The sequence below is a fragment of the Saccostrea cucullata genome, unplaced genomic scaffold, assembly GCF_032062105.1.
Source record: "Saccostrea cucullata isolate Sc308-1 unplaced genomic scaffold, CSIRO_AGI_Scuc_v1 ctg643, whole genome shotgun sequence".
Taxonomy (NCBI): Eukaryota; Metazoa; Mollusca; class Bivalvia; order Ostreida; family Ostreidae; genus Saccostrea; species Saccostrea cuccullata.
Genome location: NW_026918996.1, coordinates 34,665 through 59,521, shown reverse-complemented (window position 1 = coordinate 59,521; position 24,857 = coordinate 34,665). Strand labels below are relative to the sequence as shown.

The window sequence follows — 24,857 nt, the reverse complement described above, 5'->3', positions numbered from 1 at the left end:
CTTGTGATTTAAATCTATTAGACTACATTTTCAAAATATATTTACACTATTATTTCACAATGAAATGAAAATAAAAGGAATCACTGTTTAGTTTGTTGGGTACTGTAGATCAATTTATTTTCGCGACACGTTATTTTCGCGAGATAGTCACCGACTCTTTATTAGCGAGACAAAATTTTAACGAATTGTGGTCATTGCCTTATATAATCTTAAGGAATTCTGTTATACACGAGAATGAAATTTTCGCGAGCATACCGTCTAGCGTAATTACGCGAAAATAATGTTCTCGCAAATAAAAGTGATTTACAGTAATTGTCAGGGACATCAATGACGGTTGGAAATGTGGTTTATTTTATGCCTAACAGCATTCACCCAATATGCAAATTATTCCACGTTTCAAACTATCCTTGATATCCTGGCATACCAAACAAACTATATAGTGATTCCTCAATAATACACAATTTCATTCACTTCTCCTTTCTTCAAGATTAAAAAAAAAAAGACTTTGATGCCTAACCAAAATTTATGAGCTACTGTATACTAGTAAATGGAAATTTTTGCCTCCATTTAATTTTTGCCTTAGACACAAAATTAATGGGTAAAATTAAGATGGGTGAATTTAATTCGTACAGTATAACTTTAAACAGAACCACGACTGGGTAAATTTTAATAGAATGAAGCATAATTGTTTTAGTGTGAAAGGGAAAAAATAACATGGGGCAAAAATTACCCTTGCTCAGTTACATCTATAGTAGAGCAATTTGCAAACAAATAAAAAAAATTTAATAACCCACAAATTAATGCTTTCGCTCTTCCAATTTTGTTAACATGTTTTTAAAACGTAACTTTTATACATTCTAAAGTTAATTTACAACATTAAATTCAACCAATTAGACCTTGAAGTAGGGGAAAATTCTCTAAATTTACTTATTCAATTGACGTATGCAGAAAAAATCCTCACTATTGTGGCTGTCAGGCCACATTAGAAGATTGCTGAATGATTAGGATTCTCATCCGATCATCAAGGCCTCTAAATATGTTTTTACCGATACACTAACTTAGTCATTCTCTTAAATCATAAATTCACTTGGAGTGTCATTCCCTTGTAGTAATTAAAGCTATATACTATACTGCAAAAAGATCACAAAGTTTAAAATATTAAATTTTCAAGTTTTAATAAGTATTTCTCAAAAATTGCACAAAACAGTTGTATTAAGGAATCATTTTGGTGGCCCCCCAAATCCCATTCTCTTCTTGTCTGAATAATATTTCCGATTATGATTAGCTCGGCTGGACTTATGCTTTTCTTTCCATGCTCTGTTTTTCAATACATCATCTGACTGGCCTTTGCCCTTTGCTTCACCTTTGACATCATATTTTTTCTCTTTATCCTCTTGTTGACCTTTGAAGTTTGACCTCTGACCTTGCGTCCTTCGTTGAGCTTTCCACTGAGCTCTCTCCTCAGCTCTCTGTCGAATTAAAGCTGGATTAGGAACAAACTCGTCTTTCACAGGATTTTCTTCAACCGTTTCCTCTGCGCTTTCATCACTATCTGATTCAACGTCTTGTTTTTTCTGTAGAACTCTTGGAACCGTAAACTGCCTTCTTTGAGTTAATTCATCCGCGGAATCTGCATCATCGGCGCCGACATTAATCGTATCGTAAGTGTCATCATATTCATCATCATACAGCTCGTCCTCTACTTCTATCACCTGGTATCCATACTTTTCAGCCAATTTCGGATTCAATTCAGCCGCGTCATTTTTATCCAGGTCCACAGCGTCTGTCTTCCCTTTCTTCCCTTTATAAACCTTGGTCAAGTCCACCTTGTCCCTGCTGAATACATCAAATTCATCGTGATCAAATATATTAGCTCTCTGTGAAATCACCACATCTTCAGACTGTTCATATTGCTGTCTAACCATGCTTCTATCTAAATCTTCCAGTGAAGGAGGCAGTTTGTCTTCAAGGACAGAATTGATAACTTTCTCTATGTCATATCCATACTCTTCTAAACACAGCTCTATAAATCCTTCTCCTAAATCCGGTAACAAATCTTTTACGGCTGCTATCAAGGAGTCCAACTCTACCCCTGTTTTCCTTGGGGCACAAGCTCCCATATCATCATAACTATTATTATTTGCCGGCGGGGCAGGGGAGGGTACAGCGCCACCACTAATGTCTTCTTCCATTGGCCCTGGGGATCCATCGGGTGAGGTTCTCCCACCCCTTGTGGTTGCACCAGTGGGTTTCTTCCTCTTTCCATAGGTGGCAAAGGCAGAGCTAAAAGCCTCTTGAATGTACTGGATCCTTTTTTCATCAACATCACATGGACACTGGGTTAAAATGTCTGCATAGTCTTGAAAAGGATGACAACTTTCAAAGTCAGCCAGGAACCGTCGTTCATTAAGCAAGCCAGAGAGTGTCTGAATGAATCCCTCAATGTGTTCATCTGCAGAACCACTGTTTTCAAGAATGGGGTTTAAAAAGCAGTGTGTTATAATCAAATGAACAGATAACATCAAGAACTTCTTGGCTTGTGCCAATTTTTGGCGCAACAGCTTCTTTTGTGTGTAGGTCTCAAATTCCCTGTTTTTTATAACTGCCAACAAAGCTGGGACCAAATCATATGCCTCCGAAATTTGGCTTATGAAACCTTCTTCATGAAAAATATATGATGCTGGCGGGTAGACCTCTAAAAAGCTAGAAAGCGTTCTTCCAATATCTGCCAGATAAAAGACAAGATCCTGTAGCTCTGGTGTACTTAAAGTTTCTGCAGTGATCTCTTCTGTACCAATTAAACTTGTCTTCTTTGGTGATTCGCTTCCCGCTGAAGATGGTAGAGGCATGCCACATTTCTTTCTCATCTCTTGCAATACGTGGAAAATCGTTGGAATTGCACAACTTAGGTCTTCATTGTATTTCGGCTGCTGGTTAAATATATTTTCTATCATTTTGGACAAAATCTGTCCATTTTCAGCATACAATACGCACAAGTCAAACAATTTTGGAACATCAAAGATGTAATTCTCATAGATGATCTCTCCAAATACAGATGGTGCTATGGAGTGCTCTTTATCTTCTTTGTGAGTTGCAAGCCTGAGGCACGTCATGAAGACCAATTTGTGAAGCTCAGCATGTTGTTCTTGGAAATCCTCAGACAGATTACTTAATGGTATCATATCATGGCTTCTTGGGGCATTCTTCAAATAGGATTCTACCAAATTATGAAGGGAGCCGTCAAACACTGCCTGACACCAAAACTTCTCATGACTTAGTTGCAGAAGTTTGTGCAGATCTTCAACGATGAAACGCACTCTGTCTCCCCATTCTTCTAACTGTCCGCTGTCTGACTTGCCCGTGGGTGGAGGAAAGTAGCTAAGAAATCGTATGTCTTCTGTTTGATTTGGATCCAGTCTTGGGTATTGTTTCCCTTTTTCTTCTCTCCTTGACAGTCCACGAGCAGACATTTTTGTGGTGCAATGGGGGGATTGGATCAAATCGTCCCTCGGGAAAAAGTGCTGTGGACAATATGTTTATTTTTATTACATTTTTGGTTTAAAAGTAATTAATTGTTCATATTTCTATCTTAGTGAAAATGAAATTTAAAAATAATTATTTTAGCGTTTAACAGAATGTAACTGACATCTTCAGAGTGCAGAAAGTTTTAGAAAGCAATCGGTGTGAGTCAACAAAGAAACGAGTTGAGTAGAGACCGTTTTATTAATGCGTACCTGGATTTTTCGTGTTTACGAATAGTTCGCACTGGTATGTTTCGCTTTATTTTTGTGCAATATTGCTTATCGAAACATTTTTTCTTTTGGTAGATATTGTAAAAAGAATATTTTACAAAGTAATGATATAAATCTTTATTTTCTTCAAGCTTGCTGCATTCGGACGGATAAAACAGGTTAAAAGTGTTAATATTCCGTCTTAAAAGAGTTTATTCATGTTTGGTTCTTCTTTTACTATTTCTTTATGTCACTTTTAGAAAAAGGATGAGAAAACGAGGTGTTGGAGTTGCTGCAGCGAAAAACAAATCTCTTGCGGAGGTAATTTACAGAATCTGTATAAAACTTATTGTAGGATGAGAGGTAAACATGGTAAAGAAAAGGGAGTCACTGACTGGGAAAAGAGAAAAGGGGGTAATAAAATATTGACAGTGTCAATGTCTGGTCAACATCATTCTTAATAAAGGGGTACCTTACTACCTGCGTAGAAAGGATAGTAAAGAGGTTGGTATTTTCCACAGCAAAATGTCAGGACTGTGGAAAAAGAAAAAAAACATGCATGCTATTGTTGGTTATTAAATTAATGTTTCACAGGTATACAGGTCCAGTCCAAAGACTATTTCTACCTACGTAGCTATTAATAGCTACCTAGGTATTTAAACCTACCCAAAGTAGCTATTTTTACCTACTTTTTATATTTTCTGGATTTTGCGATCAAAAGACCAAACGGCACAACATGGTGAATACCATTTTTTTTATACAGTCACACTAATGATGAATACGACAAAATTTTGGCCAAAAAGTTATTACTTCCTGAATCGGCAATTTTACATTAGTCTCTTTGCAAAATTGATAATATTCGAAGTAATCATTTTTTGGACAAATTTTTGTCATATCCATCATCAGTGTGACTGTATCAAGAAATTTTGTGCTTACCATGTTGCACCATTACTGCATTTGGTCACAAAATGCAAATAAAGCAGAAAGTAGGTAAAAATAGCTACTTTGGGTAGCTTTAAATACCTACATAGCTATTAATAGCTACATAGGTAGAAATAGTCATTGAACTGGACCTGGTATACTCTTTGAGGAGGATATATTTTTGGCCGTGGTTTGCGACGATGCAGCAGACCAGACCGGGATTCAAACCGGGGGCCCCCTGAATCTCCAGTCAGGTGCTCTACCAACTGAGCTTTCTGGCAACCAGCGATAGAACCTGGTTGACCGCCACATTCCTCCCTCCTTAAAGGTCTTTGGTCCCCCAGAGATCCCAACTCAGGCTCATCCTGGTCATGGCACCAAATCTTCAACAGGAAAGGAGAAAATGTATGGCTGGACCGGGAATCGAACCCGGTACTCCAGCATCACCAGTCAGGTGCTCTACTAATCGAATGAGCTAGCCAGGCCGATATCCACAGCACAATCCATTACATAATATGATAATAATAAGGCCAAAAAAATAATATTCTCAGATTCTCATCCCCGCCCGCCCCGATTTTATACCCCCGCCTCGATTTTTTTAATTTTTGTATTTCTTCGTCTTAATTCTGATCGGGATCAGTATTCATCTACCATTCTACTTTCATTTTAAATCCTGCGAAAGTCAACATGATTTTGACAGCTGAAAAGATAGTAATTGTTGTAATACATGCGTATATATTTTAAACAAGGGTCATTGGTTGAAAAAGATTGGTGATGATGTGAAGTAAGAGATAATTGAACCTTTACTATGACTTTTATTCGGGTTTTGTAGATATTACACCGATTGATCAGGTCAATAAAAAATCTGCAAAATTGAAAAAATGAAAAATATGAAATAAAAGCCGCCCGTCCGCCTCAATTTTTAAAAAAATTTGGATGAGAATCTAGCTATTTATTTATTATGGCCTAAAGTATAATAATTTATCTGTAAAGTATCTTTAATTATTCTGTGAAATTACAGGTTTTGGTGGGGGTTAATTTTCTTTGTTTTTAAGGTATGCAGAGACCTTTGGTCTTGTATTCATGACCACCTTGAAATGTAAAATTTCACATGCATTCAGGGATTAATCTAGGGCATATTTAATACCAATATTCAGTGTTTTTCCCTTAGAGAAAATTTCCCCTAAAGATCTAATTTTCCCCTTTTGATGCGTAAAATATTCCCCTTACAATAATAAAAACCTCAAATATATTTTCCTTCATAAAAAACTGAAAATTTAAAGGAAACTGTTTCTGTATATGAGAAATATGGTTTTACTTTGCTACTTTATGCACTATAAATGGTCATAAAAAATGCTGAAATTCAATTGGCGCCCAAGCAGGGCTTGATTACGGAATAGACCAAACTAGACTTACATGTACATGTTTACATCCATATTTCATTTCAGGCTCGTTACAAAAACAAAGGCAATGAACTGGAACAAAGTCAGCTGGCTGAGGTAAGAGTAGTGCCCCCTGTTGCAGACCAGTATGAAAAGCACCCTGCATTAAATGTACCAATTTGAAATATTAGATTTTAAAAGCACTTGCCTCATGAGCATTAAACTTGTTACATGTAAATTTCAAAAGTATTTTAAAAATATGCACAAAATTTTTATTGTGTATTTGATGATTTATAGTGTATTAATTTTGATGATTCCTGAACCAGCTAGGCATAAAATTTTGTTTTTAAAAGACCAAAAGAGCTGTATTTTAATATATGCAAAAAGGAGGTATAAAATCATTTTTACCATTGATTGAGAAAATACCTCAAGACAGAGAGAATGAAGTCAATGAAAAGGATAAGGGGATGTTGATAACATGTAACATAGCTTTTTGGTTTCAAGATCTCTGACACATTTTTTGTAGCATCATTGTGCCTCTAGATGAAATATCACAATAATATATACACAAGTAATACATGTATTGCGAACATAAGAAAAAGTTTAACACTTTTTAAACAACACACAGATGGCCAAGCAGATGGAAATGTTCAAGGTGAACCTAGAAGACTTTGCTGCTAAACACAAAGATGACATTAAAAAGGACCCCCAGTTCAGAGTCAACTTCCAAGAGATGTGTGCTTCCATAGGAGTGGATCCACTGGCATGTAGGTATCTGTAGCAGTATAGGGGTGGATCCACTGGCATGTAGGTATCTGTAGCATTATAGGGGTGGATCCACTGGCATGTAGGTATCTGTAGCAGTATAGGAGTGGATCCACTGGCATGTAGGTATATCTGTAGCAGAATAGGAGTGGATCCACTGGCATGTAGGTATCTGAATCAGTATAGGGGTGGATCCACTGGCATGTAGGTATCTGTAGCAGTATAGGAGTGGATCCACTGGAATGTAGGTATCTGTAGCAATATAGGTCTGGAGTGGATCCACTGGAATGTAGGTATCTGTAGCAGTATAGGAGTGGATCCACTGGAATGTAGGTATCTGTAGCAGTATAGGGGTGGATCCACTGGCATGTAGGTATCTGTAGTAGTATAGGAGTGGATCCACTGGCATGTAGATATTTGTAGCAGTATAGGGGTGGATCCACTGGCATGTAGATATCTGTAGCAGTATAGGGGTGGATCCACTGGCATGTAGATATCTGTAGCAGTATAGGGGTAGGTCTACTGGCATGTAGATATCTGGAGCAGTATAGGGGTAGGTCTACTGGCATGTAGATATCTGTAGCAGTATAGGGGTGGATCCACTGGCATGTAGGTATCTGTAGCAGTATAGGAGTGGATCCACTGGCATGTAGGTATCTGTAGCAGTATAGGAGTGGATCCACTGGCATGTAGGTATCTGTAGCAGTATAGGAGTGGATCCACTGGCATGTAGGTATCTGTAGGAGTGGATCCACTGGCATGTACGTGTCTTTGTATCTTGATATCAAGCAGATATGGAAAATCTGTGTCAGTCAATCTAATCAAAATTAGAATTTTAATCCACTAGCACATTTAGCACATTTAATTGTGAAAATATGTGCATTGTAGACTTTCCCTACTTATGATGAGATTGCAATATATACTGTAAAATCACATATTTTCGTGGGGTCAAATTTTCATGGTTTGAGGAAAAAATGTTGGTTCGTGGGGATCTGATTTCGTGGATGAAGAACTTTTTAGTAGTCGTGCATTTGAAAATGTACATTTCATGGTGGACATCAATTCGTGGGTCTCTTCATACCTCGAAAACAGCAAAAATTAAACCCCCATGAAAATTAGTGATTTCACAGTATCCAATGAAAAAAATGTGGAATATGGATCCTAATTTTATTGTTGTTATTGGTTTGTTTTCCTCTGTAGCCAGTAAAGGGTTCTGGGCTGTGTTGTTATAGGAGACTTTTACTACAATGTATTGTTGTTATTGATTTCTTTTCTCTTCTAGCCAGTAAAGGGTTCTGGGCTGAGATGTTGGGAGTGGGAGATTTTTACTATGAGTTGGGAGTACAGATTATTGAAGTGTGTATGGCAACCAACCACAGGAATGGAGGTAAATAACGGGGGACTTATGGTTACATTTGCCTTCAAAAATATGGCTTTAATTCATAAGCTTGACTTCAAGCCTCAACAATTAAACAAATATTGCTGAAAGTATTATGTTTAAAAAAGTTATGGGTAAGCTAGAAGAGATTTTGTTTATCAACATATTTATCTGTCAGAAAGATGATTCAGATAGGCATTTTGGTCCTTTTACCTCGTGTTTAAACTTCATGATTTTGTAAGAAAATCTGTAAATGTTGTACCTATTTTCCCATGTGACCTCAACAATACTGTATACAGGGTTATTTTCGTTCCGTGTTATTTTCGCCCTTTTACACTTGCTAACATTTTTGCCCCATTTTAAATTCACCCAGTCACAGTTTTATTTAAGAATTTATATTAATATGTTCTTTGAATTCGCCCTGTATTAAATTCGCCCACTAGTGACAAGGACAAAGGGGTGAAAATAAAATAGGGGCGAAAATACTGTATACATTATTTAAAATTACCACAATTCAATGTGAGTACTGGATTGACTTTAATTGACTTTGCTGTAACAGGATTAATCAGTATAGAGGAACTAAGGGACAAAGTGACGGCCTCCAGGGGAAAGAAAAGTCAGCCCATTAGTATGTGAGTACTGTTCTTATCAGTTTTATTGCCCATTATTTGGCAAAAATGAGGGACATTTAAAGATCTCATTTGTCTGTCCGTCCATGCAATTTTCTTCATGTGGATTGAACAGAAAATATTATTCTGCGGAATTATGTGCCCATCGTGAAAAGTGTGTTTTCACTGTTTGTAAGGGAGATGTGAACTGGATGACTTTGACATTTTCTTTTTACAATATTGCAGAAATTTTTTTTTAAAAATTATTGGCATACCTTTTGAGATGGAAAAACACTAAGCTTTATACCTTCTAAAGAAACCCACAATATGGTATACTGTACCTGTACATAAATTGGCGAATTCAAATTTTAGCGAAATCAGTGGATATTGAGTTGTTGGCACATTCATGAATTAGCGCTAAATACTAACCACCATATATTTTATTTATAAATGATTTCTTAGCGGTATTCATGAATTAGCGCATCGCTTACTGCGCTAAAGCTGCTAAAATATGAAGCCCGCTTTTTTTTTAAGTACACATACAGTATTTAAAGTGCTAACCACAATATCCTTTTATATGTAGAAATTTTTCATGGACCCTTAGATTTCAAGGTAATAGGTTTAACTGTAAATGACAAACTTTTTATGTTATTCTGTGTGTTACAGAGATGATCTCCTGCGTGCAATAAAGAAACTGAAGATTCTGGGTAATGGATTCACGGTGATAGCCCTAGGGAAGAGTTATATGGTACAGAGTGTACCAGGGGAGCTAACTATGGACCACACCAAACTACTGCAAGAAGCTCAGGTATTTAAGTGAATGTTTTATAAAATGTCAAAGTCCAGGGACAGATCCAGCAATACATCTCTCTCCACTCAGCAAAAAATAAGGGGGGCTCAAACCCCCGGAATCCCCCCTCCCCTGCTGGATCCCCCAATGAAGAATATGGAGAAAGATACCTTCCTCTATAAATCAAACCAAATGTTGTTTCATATGGAGTTCATAGCCATTCTCTCTTGTACAGAGCAGCATGATTAATTTTTATACCCCCGCAAACGAAGTTTAGGGGGGTATATTGGAATCAGCATGTCCGTCTGTCTGTCCGTCCATCTGTAGTCAAGATTTTGTCCGGACCGTTTCTCAGAAACTATTGGATGGATTTGTCTGAAAATTTGTACACTTATTATTCACCATATGAAGTTGTGCACCTGGTATTTTCATTATGATTGGGTAATTTTTCTGCATTTTACAGGTGTTTTTTCTTTTTTATTTTATTTCTTGTTTGGCTCATAACTAGAAAACTATTAGACTGACAATCATCAAACTTGGACAGTTTATGCATCTTGGGTAGAAGGTGTGTCACGACCTATATTAAGGTCACTGTGACCTTAATTTAAGTGAAATTTTAAAAAGAAACCTGTCTTTTACTACTGAATTACACAATCCCAAAAATGTAAGAGTGTTTCTGTATCCCTGTTTAAAAAATGTTAAATTAAGAAAATATTTTTTCATTATATACTTTACAGCAATCCATATCAAATGTTATTTTATAAGAGATAATCTACCTCTCCCAAGGGTATAATTCTCAAGCACTGGTCAAGGAGAATTTTGATAACAGAAAATTGCATCCCTTGGCATTTATCAGTGGACATGCATCCAGTCAAAGATTAATTAATGAGTTCAATGTAGGAAAGCTAGCTGTCTCAATCATTTCTGTTAGCTGTTATCTGTGATTAAGGTCCTTTAGGAATTAGACAGAGGAACTGCTGGTCAGTTTAAGTAGCATATGTCATTTGATGGCCAGCCTTCTATTTCTAAAATCAATTTGTTATAGATTAAGTTTTTAATACTACTTAGTTAAATTAATATATTTTTTTAAAAAAATTAAAATATCAAGTGACAAATTTCAGAGCATCATGTCCCACATGAAAGGTATATGCATATGTGTTTGTTTGTGGGGGAGGAGCATTTGTCAAGCTAAAATGCAACCATTTGATGATTATTTGTTATAATTAATGCTTACACCACAGGAGATGTGAAAACAAATATCAAAAGGAATAAAAAAAACTATGGAAATCCTTTTGAAGGTTGCCATGATCTCCTCACACTCTAAACTGTTTATATTAATTGAATGAACAATATTTGACTGGAGTATCATGCTGTGTTGGGCACTTTATTATTTTTAAAATGAATTTGATATAAAGTTAGAAAGATTAATTTGATTCTGTATAATATTTCTTTTTTCAACAATTATTTTTCAGAGTAGCATGACAAATAATTGCAATTTCTTTTTTTAATGAAATTTAAAAAAAAAACTGTTACAGTGTATTAGTATTGATGTTTTATTTGGTTGCACCTTAGATTCATAAATTGAAAAATTAATGAGCATGCAATTATATTTTCACCCGATTTGTTTTAAGACAATAGTGAACACCTCTTAATAGATCCATAAAATATTTGTGAATTGGCACCTACTCTGTAAAAACACAGCAGGGGTATTTGTCCGTATTGGACAGTTCTAGTTTTTTTTTATTTATAATGAAAATGTCGAGAAAATGCATGAAATAAGATTTGATGTTATGTTCTTTCTGTTCTCTATCATATTCCTTAATATGTTCTTTTTTTGGTCTTTGTAGAATGAGGGATTTGTGTCCAAGAAATCTCTGATGTCTTCTTTGAAGTGGGAAGAGGAACGTGCTTCCAGAGCCTTGGTATGAAAAAAAATAAATAAATACAAGTTTTCTATAGAATGATTTTAATTCAAAGGATCAATGTTTGTTAGCAGCTTAAGTTTTACTCATCCATTGGGAAATAATTATGTGGGTAGCTCACATCTACGAAAAATGCAATAAACCATTGATCAAATTATTTTTTGTGGGGATATACCTAATTCGTGGTTATGGATGACCCCTGGAATCCATGAGGTCCCCATGAACAATTATCATCAATCAATATCAATGAAATCAATTGATTATCAATATTATCGTGATTTTATGTATGATCTGTCTGTGTTTTAGGAGTACATGGTGAAGGAAGGCCTGGCTTGGGTAGATGACCAAGCCTCGGACGGCAGACAATACTGGTTTCCGAGTTTCTTCCCAGAAATCTCCTCTGTCACATGACACCATTTTGCAGTCTTAGACAAATATTATAAATATTAACTTGTATCTTGTACATGTTTGGTGCATTGTGTGCAGAGTTTGTCAGAAGAGAATCTGTTTTACTTTATTTATTTCTGTGAATTGAAGATCTATCTGCAGTTCTTTTATTTGTAACAGAATATAACTGAAGTGTGGTACAGTCCTATAAAATCTTCAGAGGATGACTAAACTTTCAACATTTTTTTCAGTTTGAAAGCTTTATATGTTACAGTATACACAATAAAGTTTCTAATGTTATGAAATTGTTTTATTCACAATGTTAATTGTATCAACATTATATGTGTTGAAAAAACTTAAAATAAAGACAACCGAAAAATTACAGATTGCTCTCTTATAGGTTAGTTAATTTTGTTGATTTATACATTTATTGATGGGCTTGTGGTTGACTGGTAAAGTTTCATACTCATGTGTGTCTCTTGTTTTAATCAATTATTGATTAGAAGTTCAGAATCAAAGGTTTGTCTCTAGGAAGTAAGGATAAAATTCAAATCACTTTTGATCTCGGGCTCACTTTTTCCAAAGGAATTAATAGAGGTCTGAGATCAAAAGTGAGCTCGTCTAAGTTTTATGGCCCCCAGGCCTGATACTACGACTCAAGAGCAACGCACTAACCATTGCACTATGGGGGCGACATGTAGACATAATATGATTTGATGTAACCTTTATAATTCAATAAAAGACGAAATTTTGAAGTAAGTTACTATTTTATATGCATACTCCTAAGTCAAAACTGCTTTGCTTAGAAAGTTTATTTTAAAGTTGTGTACACTTGCAGTTGTCTCTTCTACCAATGGCATTATTTCCTGTAAAAGAAAGAGAATGAAATCTCAAAGAAGTTACCTCATGGCTTAATATTTTTTACACGTTTTTAAACCTATAGTATAAATAATAACATGTGCTATTATTATACTATGGATTAAAAAAATTATTTCCGAAACAAGTTGCCTATGCCCATTGATCATGCAGGAAGTTTGCCCTTTTTGACAACATTTTTGGGGGGTTGGGTTTCAAATACTTTTTAGCTCACCTGAGCCGAAGGCTCAAGTGAGCTTTTCTGATCACATTTTGTCCGGCGTCCGTCTGTCCGTCTGTCTGTCTGTCCGTAAACTTTTCACATTTTCGACTTCTTCTCAAGAACCGCTGGGCCAATTTCAACCAAACTTGCCACAAAGCATCCTTGGGTAAAGGGGATTCAAGTTTGTTCAAATAAAGGGCCACGCCCTTTTCCAAGGGGAGATAATTATGAATTAGAGAAAAATTAATGGCATTTTTAAAAAAATCTTCTTCTCAAGAACCACTGGGCCAGGAAAGATGAAACTCATGTGGAATCATCCTCAGGTAGTGTAGATTCAAGATTGTTCAAATCATGACCCCCGGGCCTAGGGTGGGGCCAAAATGGCCGACCCAAGTTTTACATAGGAATATATAGGAAAAATCTTTAAAAATCTTCTTCTCAAGAACCACTGGGCCAGGAAAGATGAAACTCATGTGGAATCATCCTCAGGTAGTGTAGATTCAAGTTTGTTCAAATCATGACCCCCGGGCCTAGGGTGGGGCCAAAATGGCCGACCCAAGTTTTACATAGGAATATATAGGAAAAATCTTTAAAAATCTTCTTCTCAAGAAACACTGGGCCAGGAAAGATGAAACTCATATGGAATCATCCTCAGGTAGTGTAGATTCAAGTTTGTACAAATCATGACCCCCGGGCCTAGGGTGGGGCAAAATGGCCGACCCAAGTTTTATATAGGAATATATAGGAAAAATCTTTAAAAATCTTCTTCTCAAGAACCACTGGGCCAGGAAAGATGAAACTCATGTGGAATCATCCTCAGGTAGTGTAGATTCAAGTTTGTTCAAATCATGACCCCCAGGCCTAGGGTGGGGCCAAAATGGCCGACCCAAGTTTTACATAGGAATATATAGGAAAAATCTTTAAAAATCTTCTTCTCAAGAACCACTGGGCCAGGAAAGATGAAACTCATGTGGAATCATCCTCAGGTAGTGTAGATTCAAGTTTGTTCAAATCATGACCCCCGGGCCTAGGGTGGGGCCAAAATGGCCGACCCAAGTTTTACATAGGGATTTATAGGGAAACCTTTTAAAATCATTTTTTCAAGTACTTCAAAGCTATGATTAGTGATATTAATATGGAATCAGCTTCAGGTTGTGTAGATTCTAGTTTGTTCAAATCATGAACCCCTAGGGGGGGTTAAAATTTACCCCCCCCCAATAAACTTTCAGTTCTGATCTGATTTATTATGTGCTTTTTCCTAGCCAATGTGCTCAGGTGAGCGCTGTTGCCCCTGGGCCTCTTGTTAATGTGCTTACGATTGTTTTACTGAAAAGAATAACAAAGGGGGCTAACTCGGGCTCCTTACATAAAGAATATAAAGGTACATAAGTACGCAAGCCATTAAACCTAATGAAAACTACAAAAGGGGTAAAAGTACTAGTATCTAGTAAAACATATATGGTGAAATATATTTTACTGGAGTAAAAGTGGAGTAAAAGTCATGCTCGGAAGTAGAAAATAATTGACACCCAATACAAAAGACTACATCATCTACACAATTAAAATACAAACATATACTTTGAATGACTATTACCTGATTTGATTAACAGTTGGCTACGTTATGAGCTCTCAGTGTTGGCAGGCTGTCTGTAAATTCAGCTTCTGTTATGCCACCATCAGCTGTCAAAAACAAACAATTTTTTAAAGATTATACATGTATATAAACTTAGTTAGCTCGTTAGTGACGGATCCAGAAATCTTGAAAAAGGAAAAGGGGCCCCCATCCCCACCCCACTCCTGGCACCTCTTAATCCGTCAGTGCACGCACGTAGTATTGATTGTTTTTGAAGAGGCAACCAGAAAGAAATAGACGCATCTTTAAAAAAAAAATTTTGACAAGCAGAGGGAAAAAAAAATTGTCCTCGCTCTAAAAGTTTCGGTTAAGGTGGTGTAATGTTGGGGGTTGTTTCGATCCAACTTCTATTCAAAACCCATTTTTCTATTTAATACATAATTACCAAATTTTCATGATTATTATACTAAATGGGTTAAAAATTCATTTCCGAAACAAGTGCCCTCAGAGTTTTATCTTATATACATAATAAGAATGGATTTATTTTTACGAACCATTAGCATCGATTTTGTAGAAAATGGTCTCGCTATATGACCTTGATTTTGGGGTCACATGTTTCTGAAATTCCTCTAGCGTTATGACGCCATCGCTGTTGGCGTCAAATACGTTGAGATTACATGGCAATGTTCCGTCGGATTTTCCTACACCGCCCTGAAAAGAAGATACATTACTGTAATTAATTACATGTACTTGTTAAAACATCTAATTAAGTGAATTACCATTACAAGGATTTTGAAATGTAATTAATTAAATTACATTACTTAACAAATGTTAGTATTTCAATTACAAAATATTATTCAAAAAATTAAAAAAAAAAAAAAGAAAAGACATGAACGTTCCATTATAACCATATCGGTTACATTTTTATTTTTCTGTACATTGCTATTCTCTCTCTCTCTCTCTCTCTCTCTCTCTCTGAAAATAACTCACTCTTCTACACCAAACCCACAGCCATCTTCCGCTACATCTCTTCATCGGTAAATCTTTGGTCTTCATGGCTGCCTCAAGACAAACCACGTACAAAAGTGACACACATAGTAATACCTGACGTTTCATTCTGATCCGAATCTAGCTGTGTTTAAGAAATGTCCTTCGTTAGTACTATACTTGTATATATAGAAGCAAACATTATTATTTGTCCAACTACTAGTATTAGGTAAAGAAATTATGCTACTTATTTCTGCAGATACGTGCACCTTAATGAAGATTATATACATATATATATTTTTAAATCATTTTCAATATTATCTTTCTTTATTATTGAAAATTAAATTTAAATGTTTTACCTTTAGTGCGTCTGGTTGTGGGAATGCTTTTTAGTTTAAGCTTATGCACATTTATATGCATTTTTAAGATAAAGAAATATACAACTCTAATGACAAAGGGTTATTGAAACAATGTTTTACAAGGTTTGTAAATCGAGGAATCTGCAGATAATGGAGTGAAGGGAATATTTAATTTATACGACACTTGCCTCCTAATCCCAGTCCCTGTAATAATCTACCATCATTCACGACACAAGCTGCGCACACTTCATTTTTGAAAATTAAATTTAAAGCTTTTATCTCTATATATAGTGCACTATCAAAGGGAAAATATTTAACTTATACGACACTTGCCTTCCAGTCTCAGTTATTGCAATAATCTACAATCATTCACACGGTACAAGCTGTGCACACCTTTTAATTTATATACATGTACCTGTCTAAAAAAAGAAATGAAATGAAATTAGGGAAACGAACGTGTCACAGCGTTTTCTAATCATAAAATCGGAAAAAAATCGTCTTAATCAGCCACGGATCTAAAGTCAGAGATTTTAAGACTGTAAATTAAAATTGTATTTTGACACTTTGTAAAAATGAATTAAGGAAAAGATTTACCTGTGACCCTACACCCCCCCCCCCCCTTCTTTCCGAAAACATGGACTCTCCTCGATGCAAAAAAAAAATGAATCTCAGGTAAAATGGTCAGGTGAATAATTTGTTTTTATTAAAAAATTATGAAAGAAAAGGTCTTGTATATAAGAAGACAAAAATTAAATAGGTGAATAACAAGCAAATTCAAAGAATTGTGGCCCCCTGCTTTCACTGTCCTTGTGGGTGGGATGTCATTTTTTATGACATATTGTGTCAAATATGAACGCCCTATCATATGTCATTTAGAAATTATCATGCACTGAAGTTGAATTAAAAAAAAAAAATAAATAAGGTCTATTGTGAAGGTCAAGGGGTCAGAAATCATATTATAATCATAATTAATAATTAAATAATAATATATTATATAATATTAATAATTAATAATTAAATCATAATCATAGCATGCGCAGAAAAATCTTGTCACAGGTAATGTACATGTCAAATATGAAAGCCATATCTCTTCTCTATATAAACACTGATGACCCGTATGGTAACATAGATTAATCTTTTCTTTAATGCAAATTCAATATATTATTACCCAAAGTAGGGTCTTCTAACAAGAAATACGATTTTGAAATACGAAATCCCTTGCACCACCTGTTTTAAAAAATTATGGCCAAGGACAAATTGTTGAAAGGTAGGACAAACTCTAAGGTCAAAGGGTCTGAGTTGTTGGTTTCTTAAGAAAGGTCTTGTCACAAGTAATACATATGTAAAAGATGAGAACCCAAAACCCTAACCGTTGAAAAGTTATGGCTAATGTTAAAGTTTTTTAAAAGTAGGTAAAACTCGAGGGTCAAAGTTCTTGGTATCCAATAAAAGGTCTTTGCACAAGAATTACATATGAGAAGTATGAAAGTCCTAGCTCTTATTATTCAAAAGTTATGGCCAAGGTTTTTTTTTCACAAGTACGGAAATCTACAAGGTCAATGTCAGAAAGTCAAAGTTGTTGGTATCCAATGAAAGGTCTTGCCACAAAGAATACATACCGGTATGTGAAATGTAAAAGTATTGATATCTATCGTTCAAAAGTTATGTTCAAGGTTAAAGTTTTTTAAAAAGTAGATCAAACTCCAAGGTCAAAGGATCAAAGTTCTTGATATCAATTGAAAGATCCTGTTACAAGGATATGCTTATATGCAGTAAGAAAGCCCTAGCCCTAACCCTTCAAAAGTTATGGTCAAAGTTTTTTTTTTTTTAAATAGGTCAAACTCCAAAGTCAAAGGGTCAAAGTTCCTTGTATCCAGTGAAACGTCTTCTCACAGGGATTGCATATGTGAAGTATGTAAGCCCTAGCCCTTACCATTCGAAAGTTATGACTAAGGTTAAAGTACGGAAATCGTCAAGGTCATGATCCAATAAAAGGTCTTGCCACAAAGAGTACATATGTGAAATATAAAGTCATAGTACCTACCAATCGAAAGCTATGAAACAAGTAAAAGTTTGGAATTTTTGTGTAGAAGTGGGTCTAACTCCAAGGTCAAGGTCAAAAGGTCAAATTTGGTGGTATCCAAAGAAAATTCTTGTCAGAAGGAATACGCATGTGAAATATGAATGCCACAGCCCCACCAATTCAAAAGTTATGGGCAAGGTTAAAGTTTTTGTGACGGACGGACGGACAGACTGACAGACGGACAGGCGAATTAGAATCAGACGAAAGCGGGGGACGATGTTATGCAGGCCAGGATCAGCTCCCAGATTTTTTTAGAATATACGCTACATAAGCAATAAATATTCCATATTTCAGCTCAATCAAAATATTCTTTGCCCTTGCACTTTTCATGTAAATTTCGAATACTCTTATCGTTCTAGCGATATTCTATATATTCCTTGTCCCTGTGCAGCTCAAATGCTACAAGATGAATTCATATTCAATATACATCGTGTTTGATATATTATTTTCTTTTCATTTTAATGATTAGGTTAAAGAAGATGTTTTTGAGAAACATAGATGCCCCCATATGGCAAGATAGGGAAGGTTAAACTTTCTCAAATGCAGATGAATATGTTGGTACCTAAAGTAAGGCCTTTTCACAAGAAATACAAATGGGAAATAAAACCCTAGCACCACCTGTTCGAAGGTAATGTCCAAGGTGAACGTTTTTAAAGGTAGGACAAACTCTGGGGTCAAGGTCAAAAGGTCAAGGTTGTTAGTTTCTAAAGAAAGGCCTTGTCTCAAAGATTACATATGGGAAGTATGAAAGTGCTGGCCCTTACCGTTCAAAAGTTACGGTCAAGGTTAAAGGTTGTAAAAAGTTGGTCAAACTCCAAGGTCAAAGGGTCAAAATTGTTGATATCCAATAAAAGGTCTTGCCACAAAAAATTGATATTTGAAAAATTAAATTCCTAGTATCTACCGTTTAAAAATTAGGACCATAGCAAAAGTTTGGATTTTTTTGTGTAAAATTTAGTCAAACTCCAAGGTCAGGGTCAAAGGGTCAAGGTTCTTGATATCAAATGAAAGGTATTATCACAAGAATTAAATATGTGAAGCATGACAGCCCTAGTTTGAACCCTTCAAAGGTTATATTATACACACTGGCCCAACCAAGTTCATACTGTGTAAATTGGAAAGCTACTAATTTCATTCCAAAATGAAGTTATAGGAATTTCCTACACCCCAGTAACATTTCTTTGGGTACCACCAAATTAGATTTTTGACCTTGACCTTGCAGTTCCATACAAAAATTCAAAACGTTGACTTTGGCCATAACTTTTGAACGGTAGATATTAGGACTTTCATATTTCAAACATGTATTCTTTGTGTCAAGACCTTTCATTAGATACAACAAACTCGACATTTTTAACTTGGAGATTTCTGTACGTATGAAAAAACTTTGGTAATATTTTGGTAACATTGGTAATAACTTTTGAACGGTAAGGGCTACAGCTTTCATATTTCACAAATGTAATTCTTGTGAGAAGACCTTTTATTAGATAACAAGAACTTTGACCCTTGGCCTTTGAGATTGACCTACTTTTTAAAAACTATAACCTTGGCCATAACTTTTGAAGGGTTAAGGCTAGGGCTTTCAAATCTCACATATTTAATCCTTGTGACAAGATCTTTTTATTGGATATCAAGAACTTTGACCTATTTTTAAAAACTTTGGTAATAACTTTTGAACGGTCAGGGCTAGTGCTTTCTTACTTCACATATGTACGCCTTGTGAGAAGACCTTTCATCAAATTACAAGAACTTTGACCCCTGTGACCTGTTTTACAAAAGAACTTAAGACAAAGACCAAAAACTTATGTTGATAATAAAATTTAATCGGTATTTTACATCTGTAAACCATAGTTAACGCGAAAATCTGTTTTAGAACCGTAAACTATACTTAACACTAAAAAATAATCATTTGCGATTGCAAAACCAAGATTATCTGATAAAAACAGTTTCACGATCTGTAAACTATGGTTTACAACTCTTAACTAAAGTTAATGATCTGATAAATATAGTTTCACGATTTGTGAAACTATGATTAACAACTTTAACGATTGTAAATTAGAGTTTACAGACGTGAATCTTTGTTAATCAACAAAATCTATCGTTAACGTTTTATTACTGACAGATAAACTTATAGATTAGCATTCGTAAACCATTATTAACAGCTGTTAAATACAATGTAAAACTATGTTTAGCTCATTTTTGCAAATTTGGCGTGCCATACTTTTCATACCAAAAGGGGGGTGTCCAAGGTTACATTATTTGGTTGGATATATTTTTTTCAATTCTATTAATTTATCTATTGTTATACCTTTGAAAATTTGTTCCTGTACAAATTTATACGAAAAAAAGTCTAACATTTCTAATGTTTTACTTAGCAGGCATAAAAAAAGAAATCGATGTTGGACCACTGAGTGAGATGTTGGACCGGTCGATGAGATGTTGGACCGCTTACGTCATAGAATGGGCGGAGCTTAATTTCAATTTCATTCGTTGGTTTCGAAACTGAGAGACCTGGGGTACATCAATAAAAAAAAAAATAAAAATGAAAGGTATAACAAAACATTTCTTGTCCATGTTCTCGGGCACAATGCGTTTTGTCGACCCGCGAACCAAACTGTCTGCTTTCGACCTAACGGTCTAAAGCAGACAATTTGGTTCTCGGGTCCGACAAAACGCATGCTGAAATCGAACGAAGTCAATAAACGTACATTGATAACATTTACCGGTAATAACTCTTCGGGGGGGGGGGGGGGGGGGGGGGGGCTCTAGATCCATGCATGTAATTCTGTTGAAATCAACCCAACGATTAATTACTTTTATGTGCTTTTTTGTCTTAATCTATTTTTGATTGGAAGTTCAGAATCAAAGGTTCCTTATTCTGCGACTCCCAGAGCAACGCACTAACCATTGCACTATGCAGGCAACACAAAAAGACATACTAGTATTGTTTTGACAATTGTGATATAACCTTATTAATTCAGTAAAACACAAAATTTTGAAGTCAGAGACAAATGTTTATTAAGTTTCTATTTTATGTACAACACGTGCTTTGAAAATTTATTTTGCAGTTGTGTACTCTTGCAGTTGTCTCTTCTACCAATGGCATTATTCCCTGTAAAAGAGAAAGAAATCTAAAAAAAAAAGTTACCTCATGGTTTAACATATTTTTTACATGTTTAACCCCTCCCCCAAAACACACGCAAAAAAACAAAACAACAAACAAACAAACAAAAGAAATCAAAACTATTGGAACAGCTGTTAGATTTTCCATGTATTTATAGTCCATGTCATGGACACAGACACCTACATGTTGCGGTAATAATTTTTTTAACCCTTAGTATGATAATAACGTGTTATCATTATACTATAGGTTTAAAAAAAATTATTTCCGAAAGAAGTGCCTGTGCCCATGGATCAGGAAGTTTGCCCTTTTTGGCAACATTTTTTTTTGTTGGGTGGGGGGATTTTTTTTAGTGTCAAATACGATTGATTTACGTTTTACTGGAAAGAATAACAAAGTGGGTCTAACTCAGGTTCCTTACTTAAAGAATATAAAAGCTCACAAGTATTAATTAGTAAGCCATTGAACCTAATAAAAATACAAAAGGGGTAAAACATTGTATATGTCCCTATAGCTACATAGCTACAATGTATGAGTTGTTATTGTAAAAAGTACTAGTATATAGTAAAACATGTATGGTTAAATTTATAGTTAACTGCATGGAGTAAAAGTTATACGGAAAAAAGAAAATATTTACATCCATTGAATATTTTCTCCTTTATTTCTTAAGAAACCCCATTGCGTTCATCCCTGCATAAACTACAATAGGCATGTCGCATGTACAGATTTCTTAATCAGTGGCTGTTCCATCAATGGAACATATAAAGACGTTCGCATCATTAATACAATAATTAATCTTTTTAATCCTACTTTAATTGATTATTTAAACAGATATAAATATAAACAATAAAATGTCTTTCTTTGTTTGTTATTACTGGAATGAACGGTCGCAGCTATTGCAGAAAAAATTTACATAACCCGCTTACGCGGGTTATGTATTTTTTCTGCAACAGCTGCTTCCGTTCATTCCAGTAACAACAAACAAAGAAAGCATTTTATTGTTTAAATAATTGACACCCAATACTAAAGACTACACCATGTACAGAATTAAAATACAAACAATTACCTAATTTGATTAACAGTTGGCTACTTTATGAGCCCTCAGTGTTGGCAGGCTGTCTTTAAATTCAGCTTCTGTTATGCCACCATCAGCTGTCGAAAACAAGCAATTTTTCAAGTTTATATAATTTATACAGGCACATCAGTGGCTGATCCAGGAATCTTGAAAGGGGGCACGGGTCCCAGGGCCCCTCTAAATCCGCCAATGCAAGCAGGTAGTATCGTTTTTAAAGAGGCGGAAGAGGCAACCAGAAAGAAATTGACACAAAGTCTAAAAGAACATTTTGACAGGAAGCAGATAAAAAAGGGGTCCTTACTCGAAAATTTTGTATCGGTTAGGGTGGGGTGAGGCTGAGAGTTGTTTATTCAAACATCTATTCAAAACCCAATTTTCTGTTTTAATACTCAGTACCTTAAAAGATTTCCATGATTATTGTGCTATGGGTTAAAAAATTATTTCCATAACACGTGCCCGTGACAGGTACATGTATGTATCAATGAAAGCAGTATTTTTCCGAGTTTTTTCTTGGATACATAATAAGAGTGAATATTTTTTTTACGAACCATCAGCATCGATTTTGAAGAAAATGGTCTCGGTATATGACCTTGATTTTGGGGTCACATGTTTCTGAAATTCCTCTAGTGTTATGACGCCATCCCTGTTTGCATCAAATAAATTGAGATTACATGGCAATGTTCCGTCGGATTTTCCTACACTGCCCTGAAAAGAAAAGACAATTTGTACCCTATGAAATCATATCAGGGAGGGGACAAATTAAATAAGAAAGAAAATAATTAATTGACAAATTTAAACCTTTAAATGAATAACCATTACTGTTACAAGAATTATGAAATCATTTTAACAAATGTTATTATTTCAGTTACAAAATATTATTTAAAAACTTATTAAAAACAAAAAGACATGAACTTTCCAATATATCCATGCATATTGGTTACGTTTTAAACTTTTCTGTACATTCTCTCTCTCTCTCTTTCTCTCTCTCTCTCTCTGAAAATAACTCACTCTTCTACACCAAACCCACAGCCAGTTATCACTACATCTCTTCATCGGCAAGTTTTTTACTTTCTCTGCTGCCTCGAGACACACCACGAAACAAAGGGACACGAAGAGAAGTATTTGAAGTTTCATTCTGATCAAAATGTAGCTATGATTTTAAGAAATATCGTTCGTTACTTTATTTATATACACATGATAATATGTCCAAGTATGAAATAATAGATTAAAAAATTATGCTACTTTTTTATGCAGATACGAGCGCATTGATAAAGATTGTATACTGGTACTAGTATATATATATTTTTAAATTATCCATTTCAATTTTATTAAATTTCTGAAAATTGAAATTAAATTTTTCTTACCTTTAGTGCACGTCCGGTTGGGGAATGCATTTTAGTTTTAGCGTATGCACATTTATATGATTTTCTCCAGATAAAGAAAAATATAACTCTGATGACAAAGGGTTATTGAAACAATGTTTTACAAAGTTTGTAAATGGAGCCATCTGCAGATAATAGGGTGAGGGAGAATAGTTAAACTTAAAATACATTTGATTCCAAATCCCACTTCCAAGAATAATCTACAATCGTTCACTGCACAAGCTGTGCATATACTTCAAAACTGGAATTAAATTTAAAGGTTTTATCTCTAGTACTTAACTTACACGACACTTGCCTTCTAAAATTTATATACATGTGCCTGTCTGAAAAAGGAAATTACATGAACTTGAAAAAACGTGTTACAAAGTTGTCTAATTATAGAATCGGAAAAAATCTTCATCTTCAACCTGGATCTAGAACCAGAGGTGGAGAGGGGGTGTTTAAAAAAAAGGACCCCAATTTTAAGAATTCTTAAATTATAGTATGGTGAAAGAAAAAAAAAGATTTACCTTTTTACCCAACCCCAGACACTCTTCGATGCAGAAAAAATGTAACCCAGGTAAAATTGTCAGATGAATAATTTATGTTTTCAGTAAATAGGAATGAAGGAAAACGATCGACTTGCAAGATGACAAAAACCAAGTAAAGTGGCAAAAAATTACGTACGAGCCTTTTGAGAACTTCTGTAACGGCCATTGTTATACATTATGTATAATTACTAATACTTTTTTCGCATGGAAACATTTTTGGATGAAATAGATTTGACAAAGCTGTTTTAAAAATTGCATTTTCGGCGCTTAATTCATTTTTTCATCTGCAGTTTAGAGTATTCTTAAACTTGTACATGTGCTTAGTTTTATTTTAATTTTAAAAATTTTAAAACTGGAATTAAAGTAAAGAATTTTTAGAGATTTTCATGAATTATAATTGAGTCACCTCAGCCTGACAACATAATACCGTGAAACCTGTTTAATCTGACATGCACCGAGAGGCACATGTTGTGTCGGAATAGACAGGGTGTCGGATTGCATAGTGTAAAACCTTGAAAAATAGCAAAATGGGAAAATTTTCATTTCCTTGTATACTAGTATTTAACGTTGGAATTCACAGTGTGACGGATTGCGCAGGTGGCGGATTGGAGAACTTACACTGTCTATACAAAATATTAAACAGAAAGATAAATCTGATCTTTATATGGCAAGATTGCTTTGTACCAAGTTTGATTGAAATCGGTTCATATAAAACTGAGTGGGAGCATGTATTATGTATAAAGAATTCAACAGAATTCCGGGGTTTTTTGTTTGTATTTTTTTTAACA

General features: G+C 35.0%; 4 protein-coding genes across 4 annotated transcripts; 1 reads left to right on the top strand and 3 right to left on the bottom strand.

Annotated features, from left to right (window-relative positions):
- Window positions 1–1,158: 1,158 nt before the first annotated feature.
- Window positions 1,159–3,509, bottom strand: LOC134276956 (activating signal cointegrator 1 complex subunit 2-like). The gene has a single exon (XM_062759240.1). The coding sequence runs from the start codon at window positions 3,468–3,470 to the stop codon at window positions 1,221–1,223; it is 2,250 nt and encodes a 749-aa protein (XP_062615224.1). The 5' UTR covers window positions 3,471–3,509; the 3' UTR covers window positions 1,159–1,220.
- A 429-nt stretch (window positions 3,510–3,938) lies between these two features.
- Window positions 3,939–11,992, top strand: LOC134276866 (vacuolar-sorting protein SNF8-like). The gene is made up of 8 exons (XM_062759153.1): window positions 3,939–4,052; window positions 6,101–6,151; window positions 6,663–6,801; window positions 8,082–8,186; window positions 8,737–8,809; window positions 9,452–9,593; window positions 11,423–11,497; window positions 11,804–11,992. The coding sequence occupies exons 1-8, from the start codon at window positions 3,999–4,001 to the stop codon at window positions 11,906–11,908; spliced, it is 744 nt and encodes a 247-aa protein (XP_062615137.1). The 5' UTR covers window positions 3,939–3,998; the 3' UTR covers window positions 11,909–11,992.
- A 678-nt stretch (window positions 11,993–12,670) lies between these two features.
- Window positions 12,671–15,908, bottom strand: LOC134276847 (uncharacterized). Its single transcript, XM_062759138.1, has 5 exons — window positions 15,882–15,908; window positions 15,526–15,667; window positions 15,090–15,246; window positions 14,557–14,642; window positions 12,671–12,750 (listed from the first exon to the last, which is right to left on the bottom strand). Exons 2-4 carry the CDS (start codon window positions 15,649–15,651, stop codon window positions 14,566–14,568), a joined length of 360 nt encoding a protein of 119 aa, XP_062615122.1. The 5' UTR covers window positions 15,652–15,667; window positions 15,882–15,908; the 3' UTR covers window positions 12,671–12,750; window positions 14,557–14,565.
- A 5,098-nt stretch (window positions 15,909–21,006) lies between these two features.
- Window positions 21,007–23,327, bottom strand: LOC134276858 (uncharacterized). Its single transcript, XM_062759147.1, has 4 exons — window positions 23,166–23,327; window positions 22,706–22,862; window positions 22,149–22,234; window positions 21,007–21,073 (listed from the first exon to the last, which is right to left on the bottom strand). The coding sequence occupies exons 1-3, from the start codon at window positions 23,289–23,291 to the stop codon at window positions 22,158–22,160; spliced, it is 360 nt and encodes a 119-aa protein (XP_062615131.1). The 5' UTR covers window positions 23,292–23,327; the 3' UTR covers window positions 21,007–21,073; window positions 22,149–22,157.
- Between the last annotated feature and the right edge of the window lie 1,530 nt (window positions 23,328–24,857).